Source organism: Drosophila innubila, assembly GCF_004354385.1.
Source record: "Drosophila innubila isolate TH190305 chromosome 3L unlocalized genomic scaffold, UK_Dinn_1.0 0_D_3L, whole genome shotgun sequence".
NCBI lineage: Eukaryota > Metazoa > Arthropoda > Insecta > Diptera > Drosophilidae > Drosophila > Drosophila innubila.
The window spans coordinates 5,984,660-6,004,094 of NW_022995376.1; the positions used below are offsets into that span (position 1 = coordinate 5,984,660).

General features: G+C 37.1%; 3 protein-coding genes across 5 annotated transcripts; 1 reads left to right on the forward strand and 2 right to left on the reverse strand.

Moving 5' to 3' along the window:
- Positions 1-71: 71 nt before the first annotated feature.
- Positions 72-842, reverse strand: LOC117786392 (augmin complex subunit wac). Its single transcript, XM_034624608.1, has 4 exons — positions 769-842; positions 664-708; positions 340-607; positions 72-281 (listed from the first exon to the last, which is right to left on the reverse strand). Exons 1-4 carry the CDS (start codon positions 770-772, stop codon positions 89-91), a joined length of 510 nt encoding a protein of 169 aa, XP_034480499.1. The 5' UTR covers positions 773-842; the 3' UTR covers positions 72-88.
- Positions 843-1,472: 630 nt separating this feature from the next.
- On the forward strand, positions 1,473-15,038 carry LOC117786381 (disco-interacting protein 2). 2 transcript variants are annotated; one of them, XM_034624595.1, is made up of 16 exons: positions 1,473-1,935; positions 3,940-4,011; positions 4,127-4,558; positions 4,640-5,088; positions 5,819-5,909; positions 6,038-6,590; positions 6,654-6,991; positions 7,510-8,835; positions 9,611-9,771; positions 9,836-9,917; positions 10,366-10,470; positions 10,536-10,905; positions 10,966-11,626; positions 11,737-12,185; positions 12,251-12,399; positions 14,591-15,038. In XM_034624595.1, exons 1-16 carry the CDS (start codon positions 1,833-1,835, stop codon positions 14,692-14,694), a joined length of 5,445 nt encoding a protein of 1,814 aa, XP_034480486.1. In that variant the 5' UTR covers positions 1,473-1,832; the 3' UTR covers positions 14,695-15,038. The 2 variants fall into 2 exon arrangements, with proteins under 2 accessions (XP_034480486.1, XP_034480487.1); XM_034624596.1 differs by having other exon boundaries at positions 9,662-9,771.
- Positions 15,039-15,040: 2 nt separating this feature from the next.
- LOC117786383 (probable G-protein coupled receptor Mth-like 14) lies at positions 15,041-19,030 on the reverse strand. Of its 2 annotated transcripts, none has more exons than XM_034624597.1 (7): positions 18,709-19,030; positions 17,861-17,993; positions 17,104-17,544; positions 16,111-16,810; positions 15,582-15,715; positions 15,432-15,517; positions 15,041-15,370 (listed from the first exon to the last, which is right to left on the reverse strand). In XM_034624597.1, exons 2-7 carry the CDS (start codon positions 17,968-17,970, stop codon positions 15,189-15,191), a joined length of 1,653 nt encoding a protein of 550 aa, XP_034480488.1. In that variant the 5' UTR covers positions 17,971-17,993; positions 18,709-19,030; the 3' UTR covers positions 15,041-15,188. The 2 variants fall into 2 exon arrangements, with proteins under 2 accessions (XP_034480488.1, XP_034480489.1); XM_034624598.1 differs by having other exon boundaries at positions 16,111-16,795; positions 18,709-19,026.
- Positions 19,031-19,435: the final 405 nt, after the last annotated feature.

Sequence of the window (19,435 nt, forward strand, 5' to 3'; positions counted from 1 at the left end):
GCTGATTTTGTGTTATTATGAAAATGTTTTTTGAATTTACTGATTAAATAAAAAAATATATATTAAAATCATTTTTTATACAACAAAATTATTTTGTGTTGCTTTTCTTAAGCCGCTCCAGGGTCTCGACCTTATCAATCATCGCCTCAATATTAAAGTCCTCCGGCACGTTGAGGTCCTTCTGTCTGTCCAGAAGGGATTTGGACTTGCCCTCAATAGAAATAATGTTGCGCTGCACTGCGGCATCCGAGATCAGACGTTTGCTGACCTTATCATTGAATCTAAAGAGTTTATCAATAGAAGTTATATCAATGTAGATAATACTGCCAGCTCCCATACTTTTCCAATATGTTTATATCCTTTTCCGCTTCCTCGATCGAATTCTTGAGCTTCTTCAACTCCGCTGCTTGCTTAGCCACAATTAACTTGTCCTCAATGTATTTACGCTTTTTTGTATAATAAAATTCACGCAAGTAGTTCAAATTGAGTTCATGGAGATGAGATTGTGCCTGGATTTCCACACACTTGTCCAACATCAACAGAACATCATCCGGTAGATCGCTGAGCTCAAAGCTGGCGAGTTTCAGCTGACTTTCCAACAGTTCTCCTGCAATGATCATTGTTTTTTTTATAGCCATACATATATTGTATGCCTTTACTTACCTAAATTCTTCAAGCCATTTATCTCCTCTTGCAGCTTTAAGTTGTCTGTAATTCAAAAGGAATTAATTTTATTCAAGAAAAGATCAAAATAAATCAGACGCGCACCCATTTTAAAGAAGCAGAATGCCCAACAAGCGCTGCCAACTGGTTTTTTGTCCCACAGCGCCAATTTTTTGGAGCTGCCAAGTTTGCTTTGGCAAGTAAATCCATCGATATTCATTACAATTATCTTGTATCGATACAAAAGTGAAACCTCGATATATTATCATGTCCATTGCGGCTATTTTATTGCTAGTTCTGGATATTTTAAAGGCGCTGGCTTCAAAATTATAAATACATAAAGACGTTCAAGCTATCGGTATTTTATTTTCTGGGATTCAAGGCTGCCACATCGTTTTTGGGTTCAGGGCTGCCATTTTGTGTTTAAGCTATTTTACATCTCAATTTTAGCAATTTTTCGGGTACTTCCATTAAAAACAGCCTTTTATTCCTCTAAAAAGTTGGCAGCTCTGTCACTGATCGAAAAAAAGGTTACTCATTGCGCAGGTCCGCCGTGAAAGTATGAAAACATGACGTCACATTATAAATGTGGTTAACTTTAATGATTAGTAAATAAAATTATAAACCAAATCAAACATTAAATACGATGTCTTAACTTATGGCATTACCCGTACAATTAATATATAGGTGAATTTAATGACAATTGGAGCTCACGCGCATACACTGAAACTTGTGACGTCATGCGCAGTGAGAACGAAAGTTGCAGACTTCTCTGCATACCTGCATTGCTCTCTATCGTGGCTGCTACTTTTTCTTTGTTTACTTATATATACGCGTTTGTCGGTGCGGTTATTGTTGGGGCCATTTGGAGCTAGGCGTTTTGTAAAATTGTGCAAACATAATGCAAAATTTAAAGCTATTAGTGAACAAATAATTGCAATAGGCACTGTGCACAAAAGTAACGCCTGCTTCATTAAATGTCTTAAATGTATATTGAAAATCGATCGATTTTTTTGACAACGAAGTTGCAAACTAGCGGGCGTGTATGTGTGTGTGTGCGCGAATGTGTGTGTGTATGTAGAGTAAAATACATGTGTATGTACATGCTTATGTACTAAATAGAAAACTCCAATCAGTAAAGAAAAACAACAACTAAACACTGAGCAAAAATGTCTGCGACGACTGCAAATTTTTTGGGGATGGAGCATCTCTCATCGCTGCCCGCTGATGTACGTGAAAAATTGGCCGAATTGGATTTGGAGCTATCCGAAGGTATTCTTCCTCACATAGAATTTTATGCATGAAATGCTTTGCTTTGCTACCCCAAATAGACGTTAATTAATAGATACTCTTTCGCTCTATATATGCTTCTATGTGTATGCTGCTGTCCCCTTGTCAGCTATACCATTATTATTACTATATTGTTGTGCAATTAGAACATGCCATAAAGAACGCCAACGCCGCCGGCCACAGCACGGGTCACAGCTGCATTCCCACTTCGAACTTCACACACAGCAAACAGACAGACGCAGACGCAGGGTAGTCACAAGTCACAAGGGGTGCGAGGGGCTTTCTTTTTTGTCATTGCGCCTACTCCCCTACTCTCCCTACCCCTTTAACTGCTATTGATATGAAGCGTCTGTGTGCGGTTTTGTCGGTTAAACGACATGTGTCTGCATCTACATACATATATGTATATACATTTATGCGCAACATACCTACTTTTAAGCCCAGTATCCAAAGGGTTATATCGGTTTTTGTATCCCTGAGAATGTATGTCCGTATAAAGTCATTGATCTCAGAAACTATAGGAGTTAGAGCAAGGAAATTTGTTTTTATTATTATTTATTTATTAATTAATTTAATTTTATTATTTTAATTAATTACAAGGAATACACATACAAGAAAGTGATTTTTACCTCATCTGAAAAACATTTTGTTTGAAAGCTATGTAATTTATAATTAATATGTTGAATTTATAATTTATATATTTTTCTGCAAATACAAAATTTCAAAGAACGATTAAAATATTTATATTTATTTTATTACTGTTTGTTGTTATATTTTTAAATACGAATACTGGGCATCTCACAGTCGAGCACTCCGGCTGTAGCGTTCCTACTTGTTATATATGTACATACAGACATGCATATGTAAATGCGTATATATGTATGATTACAGACTGCACATGGAGTCTACAAACACATTCATATTTGGCTCTGTATGCATACAGTATGATACAATGTGACCGACTACTTTTTAACCGTTGGAGGGGGAGACTCTCAAATACTTTATAGTGGCAGATTAACCTAATAGTGTGTACATACTTATTTACTTATCAAAATCAATTTATATTTGTCGCTCAACTGAGCCAAAGAAAGGGAGAGAGAGAAAGAGATCGGGTTGGGGGCAGAGAGAGATCGAGTTGGGGAGAGTGAGAGAGTCTGCTGGGGCTAATAATGTTATTACTGATTACGAATTGTTTGTTTGCTGTTTTTTTTCTTTTTCTATACCTTAATCACGTAGCAGCATATTTTTTAGGCTTGGCCAATGCCTAAATAGGCTATGCTTACCAAATAGCTCAGAGATAACGGACCCTATGCAATAAAGTACAATTATGTACTATTTATATAACTATAAATAGTCAGAGTGTATGCTTCATACAATTGTAATTCATTTGTTTATGCACAATCTGCGTCTAATTATAATATATATAGGGAGCTTTTAAAATAGAAATTATAAAATTTAATTAATTGATGCACTTTATCAGACCTATTTTTTACTTTCAATAGAAAAGTATTATATAAATTTTAAATTGATTTGTAATTGTTTATTAAGAAAGCATAGTACAACTTCATATATAACTTTGTTTTTAAAAATTATCATAATATAACATTAAATTTTGAAGAATATAAAATTTATAATAGTTAATTATGCATAAATAAATAATAAAAAATTATCTTTTTAACTGAAAGGAATTTTTTTTAACTTTTTACATTAAGTATGAGTAATTTTGTGGCTTCTAAAATGTTTATTTATAAAAAGATGAAACTAAAACTTCATTCAGGATCCTTAGTTCTTAATAGTATATCTGGAATTTTTTGATTCATTCAAATATTTTTTTGTGTTTAATTTTTTTTATTCACAACTCATATTATCTTATTTGCGACCCCTTATAATAAACATTTCATTGCTTAACCTTTGTGGTTTGTTTGCGGTATCAGATTACATTTCCTCTTGACTAACTCTCTTTTCTTATCGCGTTTTTTTCCTTAGGCGACATTACACAAAAAGGATACGAAAAGAAACGGGCGAAATTATTGCAACCCTTTTTGAAGAAACATGAATGTAAGTTGCCCAAAAAAAAAAACACACAAATATTGTATGGCTTTGATTTGCTCAGGTGTAAATAAACGGAAATAACTCTTTCTCTTTTATTTTTTCGTTTTTCTTTTTTGCATAGTGAATGATGTGGAGAAGGCAAAGAATTTGCCGCCACCGCCATACTATAATATTAAAGATAGCAACAATAGCAACAGCAATGTGAGCAACGATGGTGTCATCGTCTCCAGTGAGGGATATAGCTATGTGACCGAAGTACCATCACTGCCCTCATCACAACAAAGGCATTCCAAAAAGTCGAGCTCAGTTATATCAACATCGTCATCGACACCTCAGAGTGGAGGGGGTGGCGGTGGTGGCGGTGGTGTTGGTGTGCCTGGCTATGAAAATATGCGACCACAGGGCGGTGCTGTTGGGGATCCAGGCTATCAGAATACACGCGAGCCGAGCGCCTTCCAGAACCACGCCCCCCATCCGCCCGCAAATAGCAGTCAACATCGACAACGTCGCACACAACGCAAGGTGACGCACAATGAGAAGCGATATCATTCCGGTAAGTTCTACGACAGCCTCTAGCTGTCGGCTTATGTTAATTTTTCAACTTATCTAACTCATCTGACTCATCTGCTTTTAGAGGTACGCACAGAGGCGGTGCAACAAGCGCTGGCTGCTTTAAAGAGTCGCCCCAAGCCAAGTTTGCCGATGCCATCGAAACGCAGTTCCGTGCTGAATCGCAGTCCTGGCTGTAATGATGATGTGGACTCATCAACCGATGACGAATCCATACCGGAGGAGTTAATCTCACCTGACAAGGAATACAATTATCCGCGTGATCATATTAGCAATAGCATGTTGCCACCAGAGCCAATTATAAAGCCACCAATACGTGAATCATCAATGGCACAACAGCAACAACAACAGCAACAACAACACCAGCAACAGCACCAGCAGCAACAACAGCAGCAACAACAGCAGCAGCATTTACGACAACACGATGTGAAACAATCTCAAGCAGCAATTCAGAAATATCCATCGTCGGGCAGCGCTGCCGAACGACGACCACCGCAGAATTTGCCACCGCTGGTGAGTTGACAGAGTGCCCTTAGTATAGTGTCTATATAGAAGTATTACGAGCATTATCAACAACGTCACTAGTTCCGATTGTGCGCTGTATTTATTTATTTTCGATATGAATCATTGCATTTTACAGTGAACTAAGTATAACTTGATTATTTAAAGTTGTTTATGTACAGAAACGATTTATGCATATTCATGAATCTATAATTAAATTAAAGCTGTGACTTTCTTAACATTTTTTCTGTTATGATATCATGCGTTAAATCATCACAGTGAACTGTCAACAAAAGTCACAACTATTTATAGCAAAGGGCATGCACTTAAAAGTCATTAAATATCCATTTAAAAATAATTAATAAAGTCAAACCCGATAAAACTGATTTTAATGAATGAAAAAATCGTTGATAAGTTTGTTTTAAATGTATTAGTCCGATGAGGGATATTAGTTTTATGTTCTTAACGTAAATAAATTATAATTTTAGTTTTTAAATTAAATACTACTGATTTTTAACTTTTATTCAATTAAAGTTTATATTTATATTAAAATAATTATTTCTATAATGAGAGTTAAAAAATAAAATAAATTGTTATATCTATTAAACCGTTTGATTAAGTGGTTCAAAATATATTACTATACAATTTTCTGTTGAACTTTTATTAAAAATCAACAAATCATTATTTTTTTAAAAATATTTTTAATGCAGTTCCTAAATAAAGTTGTTCTTCGTTTTTTCAGCCCACATCGGATACTTCGAGCACAGAGTCACCGCCAATTGCATACAAGCGAGATAATGAATTTTCTGATAAGGCCTATAAGCAAAAGCATTGTGAGTAAAACGTTTAACGCTAATTGGCTATATACTACTTTCTCGAAATTATTATTATTATATTAATTGACACCAATTATTCAATTATGCGTCATACTCCCAATCGTCACTCTGTCGACTCAATACAGACAACGCTCCAGACATTACCCAGTTTAACAATGCGCATCGCATTGCAGACCGTGTCACACGTTATGTGAATGTCTCTCAAACAGATCTGAATGAGACGGATGCGAATGGAAAGTGGAAAGTATCGGCAAAGATTCAACAGCTGTTGAATACATTGAAGAGACCCAAGCGTCGACCATTGCCCGAGTTTTATGAGGATAACGATATTGAGCTGGAGATTGCCGCCAATCCCAAGGATCCAAATGCACCAAAGCCAGAGGGCAGCACAATGACACCGGTACAGGGTGAACAACTATCGATACCCGCTGGATTGCCACGCACATTGGAGTGTGCTCTGCAGCGTTATGGCACGAATTCGTTCAAGAGCTCCATGGCAACGGTATTGGATCCTAATGGTAAAATAACCACAACCCTAACCTATGGCAAGCTGCTGTCTCGCGCACAAAAGATCGCCTATGCCTTGTCCACAAAGATATTCAGCAAGGGACCCGAACAGGTGACCCTCAAGCCAGGTGATCGTGTGGCCCTGGTCTATCCCAACAATGATCCCTTGAGGTAAGCTTGATATGGATTATTACTCATGCCTGTTCTGCTCTTAATCTGCATTGTTTCTTTTAGTTTCATTACTGCCTGGTATGGTTGCATGTTTCGTGGCTTGGTGCCGCTGCCAATTGAGTTGCCGCTGTCCAGCTCGGATACACCGCCACAACAAGTGGGTTTCCTGCTCAGCTCTTGTGGGATTACGGTCGCTCTCACCTCGGAGGCATGCTTGAAGGGTCTGCCGAAGTCGGCAACTGGCGAAATTGCCAAACTGAAAGGCTGGCCACGCCTACAATGGTTCGTCACGGAGCATTTGCCCAAGCCACCCAAAGATTTCAATGTGGGCAACTTGCGCGTCGAGGAAACAGCTGCTGCGTATATTGAGTATACTACTGATAAGGAGGGTAGTGTAATGGGTAAGTTAGGAGTGGAATTAGAGGTTTATATACAGCAGAATAGTAGATCAATTGAGTAGGAGAGAGAGTAAAGAAACAGAAATACAAGAAGGAGAATAGATCAATAGAAATTGCAGTAGATGAATACATTTATAAAGTGAAAAGAAGAGAGAAAGAACAACAAATCAGGAATAGAAACGAATAAAGAAAAGTAGAAAAATTAATAAAAACATATAAATAGAATTAAAGAAGCAATAACAGATTCTGGAAATAAAAACAAATTTATCATAATGACAAGTTCAAGTTAAGAGAATTAAAATGAGAATCCAGGCAGTTCTGTTGAACTCAAAAACAAGAAATATATCAAGAAGTGATAAGAGAAATATTCTTGAATCGGTTCGTCATTCGGGACTTTCCCATTACTTATGAGGTCAATATATAGTGTCACTTCTTTCGTATACTTCCCTGCTCACTCTCTACTTTTTCTGATGTACTATTAAAGTTGTAATCTCTATTAATTTATCTTCCTTCCATCGCAGGCATCACTGTCAGTCGCGCTGCCATGATTAATCACTGTCGCGCCTTGACAATGGCCTGTCATTACACCGAGGGAGAGACCATTGTCTGTGTGCTGGACTTCAAACGGGAGGTTGGACTGTGGCATGCCGTGTTGACATCCATATTGAATGGCATGCATGTGGTTTTCATTCCCTATGCGTTGATGAAACTACGGCCATCGTCGTGGATGCAATTGATAACGAAGCATCGGGCTTCGTGCTGTCTGGTGAAGAGTCGGGATCTGCATTGGGGCTTACTGGCCACCAAGGATCATAAGGACATCTCGCTGTCTTCGCTGCGCATGCTGCTCGTTGCCGATGGCGCCAATCCCTGGTCATTGTCATCATGCGATCAATTCTTGAATGTATTCCAAGCAAAAGGTCTGCGTTCGGACGCCATTTGTCCGTGTGCCAGCAGCTCCGAGGTCTTCACTGTCTCACTGCGTCGACCAGGACGCTCCTCCTCGACGGGCTTTTGTCAATCAGCCACTGGTCGTGGTGTGCTCTCCATGGCCGCCCTCTCCCATGGCGTGGTGCGTGTCGATAGCGAAGATTCCTTGACCTCGCTGACTCTGCAGGATTGCGGACAGGTGATGCCAGCGGCACAAATGGTCGTTGTACGTTCGGAGGGTGCTCCGGTGCTCTGTAAAACGGATCAAGTGGGCGAGATTTGTGTGACGAGTGGTTCAACTGGCGCCAGTTACTTTGGCCTCGATGGCATGACGAATTCCACATTTAAAGTGCAACCACTGCTGGAGGATCCCGAGCAGCCCAAAGAGGGCGGTGGCACCATTGTCGGCACACCCAAACCCATGAGCGAGGAATATTATGTGCGGTCTGGTCTCTTGGGTTTCCTGGGACCTGGCGGATTAGTTTTTGTATGCGGCTCACGTGATGGCTTGATGACAGTTACTGGACGCAAACATAATGCAGATGACATCATTGCCACAGTGCTGGCTGTGGAGCCCATGCGTTTCATCTATCGTGGACGCATTGCCGTCTTTAGCATTAAAGTCTTGAGGGATGAACGCGTCTGTGTTATTGCCGAACAACGTCCCGATTGCTCCGAGGAGGAGAGTTTCCAATGGATGTCACGTGTCCTGCAAGCCGTCGATTCCATACATCAGGTGGGCATCTATTGTCTGGCCCTTGTGCCGCCCAATCATTTGCCCAAGACGCCACTGGGTGGCATCCATTTGTGCGAGGCAAGACGTCGCTTTCTCGAGGGCTCACTGCATCCGGCTAATGTGCTGATGTGTCCACATACGTGTGTTACCAATTTACCGAAGCCACGTGAGATGCATCAAGGTGAGTTTGGCAGCTGGAGAGGTGTATGTAGAGGGGTAAAGGGTTGGGGGTAGTGTAGAATCCCACTTTATATTTAAATATTTGTAATTCGTATTGTTAATTAATTAATTGGCTTTTGTGTCTCTTGGTGTCTCTCTATGCTTTTCTTTACATACATATTCGTATCTGATGAAAATACAAATATTGTTTTCCTTCTTTTTTTAATCACCAACAACAACTACAACAACAAACAACAAATCAAATATAATAATTAATAACAATAATAATAATGATAAATGCTGCGCGTTGCTTTCTACTATGCTCCCCACTACAACAACAACAACTACAACAACGCACCAACACTAATAATATAAAAACGACAACAAAAACAACAATACACCACACCTCAACAACAATAACAAAACACTGTATTATAACAAACAACAAAAAAACAAAAACCAAAAACTAAATTTATGTCAACAACTAATTGCATTGCATTGCTTTCAAAACATTAACAACAACTACAATTACAAACAACAAAAACAACAACAACTTTCTCCTAATAATCATTGTTTGCAATTAACTCCATATATCATATCATATATCACATATCAACTCATCATCTACTGTTATTGCATATCAAATCCAAAAACCAAATCAATATCATTAAACAAAAAATCCTTGTACAAAAACAACAAAAATCATTCTAATACTAACCAAAAATCCCAACCACCAAAAAATCAATACCAAAAAAAAAAAAAAAAAAAACAAATTTTAAAAATACCATAAAAAAAAGGTGTGCAAACAACTGCAAAATTAAGCTCATCATCTGGCTGTGGTATTACAGACACGGGTGTGGGACCCGCCTCCGTCATGGTTGGCAATTTAGTGCAGGGCAACCGCTTGGCTGTTGCACATGGACGCGATGTGGGCATGGCCGAAGATGGTGAGCGTAAGGTGAGCACAAATCTAACGAACTTACTCCATGACAACTCAAGCTAATCCTAATCTTTATCTACAGCCCCAATTGATAACGGGCGTCTTACGTTGGCGCGCAAATACCTCGCCAGATCATATAATCTTCACGCTGCTCAACTCAAAGGGTAAGTTTTCGAAACTTCTAAAAATTGGCATAATTCTTACAGGTTAAAAAAAAATAGTCGGAAAGGCTATAGTCAAGATCCCGAACATAGAATACCCGTTACTTATTTCAAGATATATAAAATTACTATCTAAAAAAAAACTACTGCATACTTTTGTGTGCTTGTATTGCCTTAATTTTTAAAAACATTGGTTAGCTATTTCTGCCGCTCTACTTATCCGATCTTGCTGCGATCAAGTGGGATAATAGAACACATTAATAGATAACGTAAATTGCCATAAAAACCTCTATTTCAAGAAGAGTATATATACTTTATGGGATCAGAAATGCCATCTCCCTGTTACAGACATTTGAACAACCACAAAATTTCCTTTTACATATTGTTTAAGTAACTGGTATAATAAAATGCAAGAAAATTGTTTGGAATAACTGTTATTATATTCTTCCAGGCGCTATAGCCAAAACGCTGACCTGCTCGGAGCTGCACAAACGAGCTGAGAAGATTGCCGCCTTGCTGCAGGAACGTGGCAAAATCGAACCAAACGATCATGTTGGTAAGTGCTCAACATTCTTCATCATTTAGCAAACAATTATTAAAATATATATTCTTTATTTGTAGCACTCATTTTTCCACCTGGCTTGGACTTGCTCTGTGCATTCTATGGCTGTCTGTATCTTGGTGCTATACCTATAACAATTAGGCCACCGCATCCACAGAATTTGATAACAACATTGCCAACAGTTCGCATGATTGTCGATGTATCCAAAAGTGGCATTGTGCTCTCCATACAGCCAATTATAAAGCTATTGAAATCCAGGGAGGCGGCGTCATCCATCGATCCCAAGACGTGGCCACCGATACTTGATATCGATGATAATCCAAAACGTAAACTGGCGGGCATAGCCACAGTCTCGTTGGACTCCAGCGCCTATTTGGATTTCAGTGTGTCCACCTGCGGACGTTTAAGTGGTGTCAATATAACGCATCGGTAGGTGACCAACTGATAACTGAGATATCTAAAAGCTAACTCTGTTTATTCTTTGATTAGATCTCTGTCTAGTCTGTGCGCCAGTTTAAAACTGGCCTGTGAATTGTATCCATCGCGTCATGTCGCCCTCTGTCTGGATCCATACTGTGGCCTTGGCTTTGTCATGTGGACTCTGATTGGTGTTTACAGCGGTCACCATTCCATTCTAATTGCTCCCTACGAGGTGGAGGCTAATCCCAGTCTATGGCTATCGACGCTATCGCAACATCGTGTGCGTGATACCTTCTGTTCATATGGCGTCATCGAGCTGTGCACCAAGGCGTTGAGTAACTCGGTGCCATCGCTGAAGCAACGCAATGTGGATTTGAGATGTGTGCGCACCTGTGTTGTGGTTGGCGAGGAGCGTCCTCGGGTGACGCTCACCCAACAGTTTTGCAAATTATTCCAAGGACTCGGGCTCAACACACGCTGTGTATCCACATCCTTTGGCTGTCGCGTTAATCCGGCCATATGTGTCCAAGGCGCAAGTTCCGCTGAAAGCGCACAAGTTTATGTGGATCTTCGGGCATTGCGCAACAATCGTGTGGCTCTAGTGGAGCGAGGAGCACCCAATTCATTGTGCTTAATTGAATCTGGCAAACTGTTGCCGGGTGTTAAGGTAATCATTGCCAATCCTGAGACTAAGGGACACTGTGGCGACTCGCATTTAGGTGAAATTTGGGTGAGTTAAAGAATATACTGCAGGTCGAGTAATCAATCAAGCATATATCTTCATGTTTATACCATATATCAGTTTTTAGTCTATACCTAATCCTGTCTTTCTTTCTTTAGGTGCAAGCTCCACACAATGCCAATGGTTACTTTACCATCTACGGCGATGAGACGGATTACAATGACCACTTCAATGCCAAATTGGTCACCGGTGCCACCTCAGAGATGTATGCACGTACCGGTTATTTGGGTTTCTTGCGACGCACTGAATGCTCTCAGGCAGCATCCATTTTAGATGAGACCACACCAAGTGTGGCAAGTCGTGACAGTGATACAGAGTCCTTAAATTCCATGAGCCAATTGCAATTGAATTTCTCAAATGCTTCACTCGGTGGCAATTCCGAGCACAGTCTCGTCGGTGGCGCCATCAATGCCAATGATCAGGAGTTGCACGATGCCGTTTACGTTGTGGGTGCACTGGATGAAGTGATATCGTTGCGTGGCATGAACTATCATCCAATAGATATTGAGAATTCGGTGCTGCGTTGTCATAAGAAAATAGCCGAGTGGTAAGTGACACATCCGAAACATACTTCCCTTGCAACAAAAGCTAATCCTTGACTCTCTATTGCAGCGCCGTCTTTACTTGGACTAATCTATTGGTTGTGGTTGTTGAACTGGACGGCAACGAGTCGGAAGCTCTCGATTTGGTGCCCTTGGTCACAAACACTTTGCTGGAGGAGCACCAGCTCATTGTGGGCGTCGTTGTGGTTGTTGATCCTGGTAAGCTTACAATCACAAAATGTTATTATAAATATTTAGAAATCTTGAACTTCTTAAATTTTATATCGTCAACTTGTAGACAACATCCATTATTACTGTCCAACTTTTCCGTTTACACCTTATCAAAAACTTCAAACTCTTATAACTTTGTCAAATCTGAACCGATTTTCATGCGGAATATCATTTTGATCATTATTTGGGCTCCATTTTGATTCTGCATCAAAATTTTGGTCTCTTAAAATATTTACAATTTTGGTCATCACTGTCTGATTTTTCCATACCTTTCCCTTGACACTTTATACAAAATTTCAAACTCTCATAACTTTGTCAAATCTTAACCGATTTTCATGCGGAATATCATTTTGATCATTATTTGGCCTCTATATTAATTCTGCATCAAAATTTTATTCTGTTAAAAATTTTGATTTTTTGGTCATCACTGTCTAATTTTTAAGTGGATTTCTGTACTTATCCCTGGACACTTTATCAAAAACTTCAGTCCCTCATAACTTTGCCAAATCTTAACCGATTTTCATGCGGAATATCATTTTGATCATTATTTGGCCTCTAAATTGATTCTGCATCAAAATTTTACTCATTTAAAAAATTTGATTTTTTGGTCATCACTGTCAAATTTTAGCGTAGATTTCCATACCTTCCCCTTGACACTTTATCAAAACTTCAGTCCTCATAACTTTGCCAAATCTTAACCGATTTTCATGCGGAATATCATTTTGATCATTATTTGGCCTCTAAATTGATTCTGCATCAAAATTTTATTCTTTTAGAAAATTTGATTTTTTGGTCATCACTGTCAAATTTTAGCGTAGATTTCCATACCTTCCCCTTGACACTTTATCAAAAACTTCAAAGTCTCATAACTTTGTCAAATCCTAACCGATTTTCATGCGGAATATCATTTTGATCATTATTTGGCCTCTAAATTGATTCTGCATCAAAATTTTATTCTTTTAGAAAATTTGATTTTTTGGTCATCACTGTCAAATTTTAGCGTAGATTTCCATACCTTCCCTTGACACTTTATCAAAACTTCAGTCCTCATAACTTTGCCAAATCTTAACCGATTTTCATGCGGAATATCATTTTGATCATTATTTGGCCTCTAAATTGATTCTGCATCAAAATTTTATTCTTTTAAAAAATTTGATTTTTTGGTCATCACTGTCAAATTTTAGCGTAGATTTCCATACCTTCCCCTTGACACTTTATCAAAACTTCAGTCCCTCATAACTTTGCCAAATCTTAACCGATTTTCATGCGGAATATCATTTTGATCATTATTTGGCCTCTAAATTGATTCTGCATCAAAATTTTATTCTTTTAGAAAATTTGATTTTTTGGTCATCACTGTCAAATTTTAGCGTAGATTTCCATACCTTCCCCTTGACACTTTATCAAAAACTTCAGTCCCTCATAACTTTGCCAAATCTTAACCGATTTTCATGCGGAATATCATTTTGATCATTATTTGGCCTCTAAATTGATTCTGCATCAAAATTTTATTCTTTTAGAAAATTTGATTTTTTGGTCATCACTGTCAAATTTTAGCGTAGATTTCCATACCTTCCCTTGACACTTTATCAAAACTTCAGTCCTCATAACTTTGCCAAATCTTAACCGATTTTCATGCGGAATATCATTTTGATCATTATTTGGCCTCTAAATTGATTCTGCATCAAAATTTTATTCATTTAAAAAATTTGATTTTTTGGTCATTACTGTCAAATTTTAGCGTAGATTTCCATACCTTCCCCTTGACACTTTATCAAAAACTTCAGTCCCTCATAACTTTGCCAAATCTTAACCGATTTTCATGCGGAATATCATTTTGATCATTATTTGGCCTCTAAATTGATTCTGCATCAAAATTTTATTCATTTAAAAAATTTGATTTTTTGGTCATTACTGTCAAATTTTAGCGTAGATTTCCATACCTTCCCCTTGACACTTTATCAATAACTTCAAAGTCACATAACTTTGTCAAATCTTAACCGATTTTCATGCGGAATATCATTTTGATCATTATTTGGCCTCTAAATTGATTCTGCATCAAAATTTTATTCTTTTAGAAAATTTGATTTTTTGGTCATCACTGTCCGATTTTTCCTACGACAATTATAAACTATGGATATCATATAATATTAATATCTCACTATTCTCTTTCTTGCAGGTGTTGTGCCCATCAACAGTCGCGGAGAGAAGCAGCGTATGCATTTACGGGATGGCTTTTTGGCCGATCAATTAGATCCCATTTACGTAGCATACAATATGTAAATAGTATTATAGCGCTAATTGCTGCGCGTTCCCAAATACGTATGCGAAACAAAAAACGACAAATTATTTATTCATTCATCATACAAAGAACAATTTCCTTGTAATCACATTTAGAGAAACATTTAGATTTGCATGATTTAGATTTATCGCAACATTGACAGAAAAAAGAGAAAAAAAGAAGAAACGTAGCCGAACTAAAACTACGAGTATTTACTGCTTTCCTTTCCACATACATTTACCATTTTACCACTTACATACAACATAGTTGATACGACGATTCTCTCTCACACATCTACCCATCCCAAAAAAAAGAATAAAATATAATAAAATAAAATACAAACGGACATTTCAACTCAATGACACTTTATGTATACAAGTGAGAGAAAGAAAGAAAAAAAATAATAATACATTTCTATGTAAAATGCAATAAACAATTTATATATATATATAAAAAAAATACATATATAAACAACTTGTGTGACTTGACTAAATTCTTATGATGGATTCGCTGCTTTGTTAACTGGTTGCAATTCGGTGCCCGCCTCAGTGATGGTATGCGAACCGCGATCATACCACCAGCGTAATATTATAGTTCGACGTCTGCGCACGACCAGGAATATAAGCATTATCCACAGGCCTTGCAATCCATTGATCATATCACAGAGTAACAGATAAACTAGAAGATTCGAGATACATTTTGTTAGTACAGTTTATCAGGCATGAGCATATTAACCTACCTTCATTACCAGACTTATAGAATGTAACTATTTCGAACAGCCAGGCCAGTATGATAATAATGCCCAGCAATGCAACACATTTCGCACTGAAAAACAAATTTAACTTATTTAGTAAATAATATTTTATATAGAGGATTCATTTATACTTACTCCTTTTTGACATTCTCATATTTTTCTACATCGAATTCAAGTATGGGCGTTGTTGCATCCTTTTCATCGTCGTGGGCACGCAAATAACCATCAGATTTAATGCGTTGAAAGCCAAAGAATGCAATAACCATGACCTACAATAACAAATATAGATACTGATTAAAAAAATTTGAAACATTTTATTCCAAGAAACCGCAAATTGAACTGGTTTCGCGGGATTCCCAATGGGAAATTACAAAATGCTGACTCAATTGGTACTTTCTTAATATCTTCCACTTAACTTTATCTTGTCTTACATTAAAGTTAAATTTTTGGTTAAAATTCTTCCCACACAACCAGGTTTTTTTTTAAGATACCGTCTTTTTGTCTATTTTTAGTAACTTTTTTCAATTAGAGAAAGAACAGAAATAAACCAGATAAATGAGAAAATTGTACTCATTATCATTGTGAACGTAAAACTGATAATATAATAATAACAAGAAGGTTGATATTATTAAATAATGATTAAGCTGTATAAGTAAATACTTACCAGAAAACTAAGTCCAAGTATTGTGGAAACTGGAGGTATAAAATAGCGTTGGGACTCACGAATGGATTCTGTGAGTCCTTGCAGGAAATATGAAGGCATGCCGGGTAAGCCCTTTTGTACAGTTAATGAAACCATTATCGCGGGTCCAGTAATGGCAATAAACAGGTAAGCAGTAAAATTAAGTATAGTCCAAGTGTTATTCAATTGTATGTAGTAGGGCAGCTTGAACCAGATGTTCAGAAGAACATTACAGCATATGCAGAGGTACCAGAAGTAAAAGCTTAGTATAAAGAACTGTATGACGTATCCAATGAATCCGCCCGATGGTATTCCATATATGTGAACCACCGAGTAAACAAAATAACCACAGGCCAAGCACAGTGACATCAATGCCAATGACCATCCATGAAGATTGCGTAACAACTTCAACGTCAGATGCAAATAACTGACCAGAAGAAGGCAAGGCATGCTTATAAGCATTAATACCGCAATAGTTATAATCTTTGCCTGTGAAATTTCCTCAACCTGTGAAATGCAGACGAAGGCTATCATTTTACCGGATCTATCTTGATCCAGACAATAGTTCTCCTCAACCACATAGTCAGTGCCATTCTTGTTGATCAATAATAAAGCTCCATTTTGCATTACAAATATTGCATCTTCCGTATCATCGTATTGAAACGAGCTGAAAAAGTTAACACTGCAATAAATACAAAGAGTTACAGCGCACTTAAAGTATATTCCATTGTGTCTACTTATTTTTCCCAGGGACCGAGAAAATAATGATAACCACTTAAAATGCATAGATAATAATTAAATTCTAATTGTAAATAATGTAGTTATGGTTTTATTACGTTCATTTGGGCTAAGTTAACTATTGATAGAAAACTTCCGAATCTATTTTAAAAATATTTCTCAAGTAGACTTGCAAAATGAATTAAATTATGCGTGATACATAAAATTGTTATGTAGTTTTTAGATAGTTAGACTTACTTATTACATGGATTGCCAATTTCGATGGGCAATTCTGGTGTTATTTCCAAGTCCTCAATGCAGTTATCATAAAGCATAGCACTAATGATAGTTGGTTCAAACTTGAGAGCCGCATTATCACACATGGAATCACTTTGATTCTCACGATAGTAATCCAGATTCTCACCAAGTGGACAGCACTTTCGCAATCGTGAGTTTGTTGTGAATTTCGGTTGATTTCTTGACTCTTCACGCTGTGAACAATCTGTTGGTTCGGTCTGCTTTTGTATGGGCTTTAAAGAGCTGATCTCTGGGGGACGCGTGCTTGTGTTATTAGCATTGGAAAGCGTCGATATTTCTGTCGTATTCATTGGAGGTGTTTGTGTGCTTAATTCAGATATTGGAGTTGTTGACACGGTGCTATAATTTACCTCGGTTAAAGCATCCACTGTCATGCTTGTACTACAGAGATAATCAGGAAATACATTTAGTAAAAGCAATTAGATTCCTTAAAAAAAAAAACAAATAAATTAACATTTTCCCTATAAAATTTTGAAATCTTCACAATAAATATATATATTTTTTGACGTTAACTTAAGTAAAACAATTAAATACTGTAGTATAAGTTTCAATTATACATTTGTAAATAAGAAGAATTACTTATAATTTTATTTTTAGCAGATAAAACCCATTTACGATTTTTATTTCAATATAATCTTGTTTAAAAAATAATTATTATTTCGCAATCCGATAATTATCTAATGAAACTGATAAGTACCTTTCGTTCTTCATTACGACCGTAACATCTTCCGCTTTTGTTAGTATCGTAAAAATACAGATATATGTGGGTATGAAATAGAACACGCTCTTCCAACTGCGGATTCTCATTTTTGGTATATTGCTTATTTAAACTGAAATGAAATCGATATGAAACCAGTAAAAGTAAATAAATTTTGTTAACTGAAAGTTTGCTTAGCTTTAGAAACCCGATACCCAGCCAACTTTTATAATTTTTTATGGGAATTGGATTAAAAAATGTTTGCTCTACACGTTTATTGCACCCAACAACCTAGAGATAAGTATAATTGAAGACAGTCTGATATCTAAGGCGTCTGTCTATCAATAGTGTAAGTGAACTTACACACACCACAACAAGAACCTATCAACATGAATATACATTAATTATCTTTCACTGGCTACTCCAATTATAAAACCCACATGACGTCATGTGAAATGCGGAATGAGTGTGTGTAGTCTGCTAAGAAATTCTTTAAATATTGCTGTACAACGGTACAACGATATTCCCTGAATACAAACGTATGTATTCATAACAAATTTCGATAGGAATCAGTGACAAAACCTTTAAAATAAAATGCAATGATAAGCGCTGAAGCAGAAAGCACGCACCCAGGTAGATAAAGGGAGGTTAAAGGGCGACAAGGGCGCAAAGGGGCGCCAAATTGTTTAGTATCATAAATTACAGGTTAACACATTCCACATTTGTTGTTTGCACACCATGATAACTGTTAATAATAACATACATTCTGTATGTACAATACATTGAGGGGAGACAGGTGTATTTGTATTGGTAACGTATCTTTATCTAGAAATATTTTATTTACTCACATGCCAATGTAGTGAAACGTTGTGTTAATAATTAAACTATATATTTATGTATAAATAAGTATGTGCACTCGATTGAAATATTCACAAAATGCTAATTGACAGCATACATAAGTTTTTTACAACATGTTTCACTTGGAGCTTAATTTATAAAATGCATCCGACGGGCGCGCAGAATGAAGTAATACTAGCGAAATCAGCGTCTAGCACATAAGAGACCTGGACGCATTGTTAGCTGATAAGATAGCGTACAATATGCGCAGGGCTACATAACACCGATCAATTTTAAATCGTATTGCAAACAATAATACTTGTCATTACATTTTTAGTGGCCTTTGAGAATAACGAACTTTTCGTGCAGCAGCAAAAAAAAAGTAACCGCTACCGGCAATTTCAACCACTTGAATTAAGCTGCAAGGCACCCCTGTCTTTTAATAGACAGGGTCGTTCGAATGAATCTACTTTTAAAATCAAACGTGTGGCAACCTTGGGTTCGCGGATTTAATCCCATTTTCAAATGTTCAATAATTTCCAAAAAGTAATAATTTTTGAAAGTTAAAAAATTTTGCAGAAATTTTGTTAGAATTTGATCGATTTTTCGGTTTGAATGGTACTCAATTAAATTATTTAACTTCTCCCCCTAAGGCACAACGGACTTCCAACGCTCATAAAAACATTCACCTTAATTTGATCTAATTTCGAATTAAAAATCTTTATTAAATTTTTTATA

What these genes read in the sequence shown, in the direction of transcription:
- LOC117786392 (XM_034624608.1), bottom strand. An exon ending in AAATGGCTTGAAGAATTTAG is followed by an intron (nt 608 to 663) that starts GTAAGTAAAGGC and finishes TGATCATTGCAG; the next exon opens with GAGAACTGTTGGAAAGTCAG. An exon ending in GATATAAACATATTGGAAAA is followed by an intron (nt 282 to 339) that starts GTATGGGAGCTG and finishes TAAACTCTTTAG; the next exon opens with ATTCAATGATAAGGTCAGCA.
- LOC117786381 (XM_034624595.1), top strand. Translation starts at nt 1,833, where the DNA reads ATGTCTGCGACGACTGCAAATTTTTTGGGGATGGAGCATCTCTCATCG. An exon ending in CCGAAGATGGTGAGCGTAAG is followed by an intron (nt 9,772 to 9,835) that starts GTGAGCACAAAT and finishes CTTTATCTACAG; the next exon opens with CCCCAATTGATAACGGGCGT. An exon ending in CGTTGTGGTTGTTGATCCTG is followed by an intron (nt 12,400 to 14,590) that starts GTAAGCTTACAA and finishes TCTTTCTTGCAG; the next exon opens with GTGTTGTGCCCATCAACAGT.
- LOC117786383 (XM_034624597.1), bottom strand. Translation starts at nt 17,970, where the DNA reads ATGAGAATCCGCAGTTGGAAGAGCGTGTTCTATTTCATACCCACATAT. An exon ending in ATTGGCAATCCATGTAATAA is followed by an intron (nt 16,811 to 17,103) that starts GTAAGTCTAACT and finishes TATTTATTGCAG; the next exon opens with TGTTAACTTTTTCAGCTCGT. An exon ending in CTATAAGTCTGGTAATGAAG is followed by an intron (nt 15,371 to 15,431) that starts GTAGGTTAATAT and finishes CGAATCTTCTAG; the next exon opens with TTTATCTGTTACTCTGTGAT.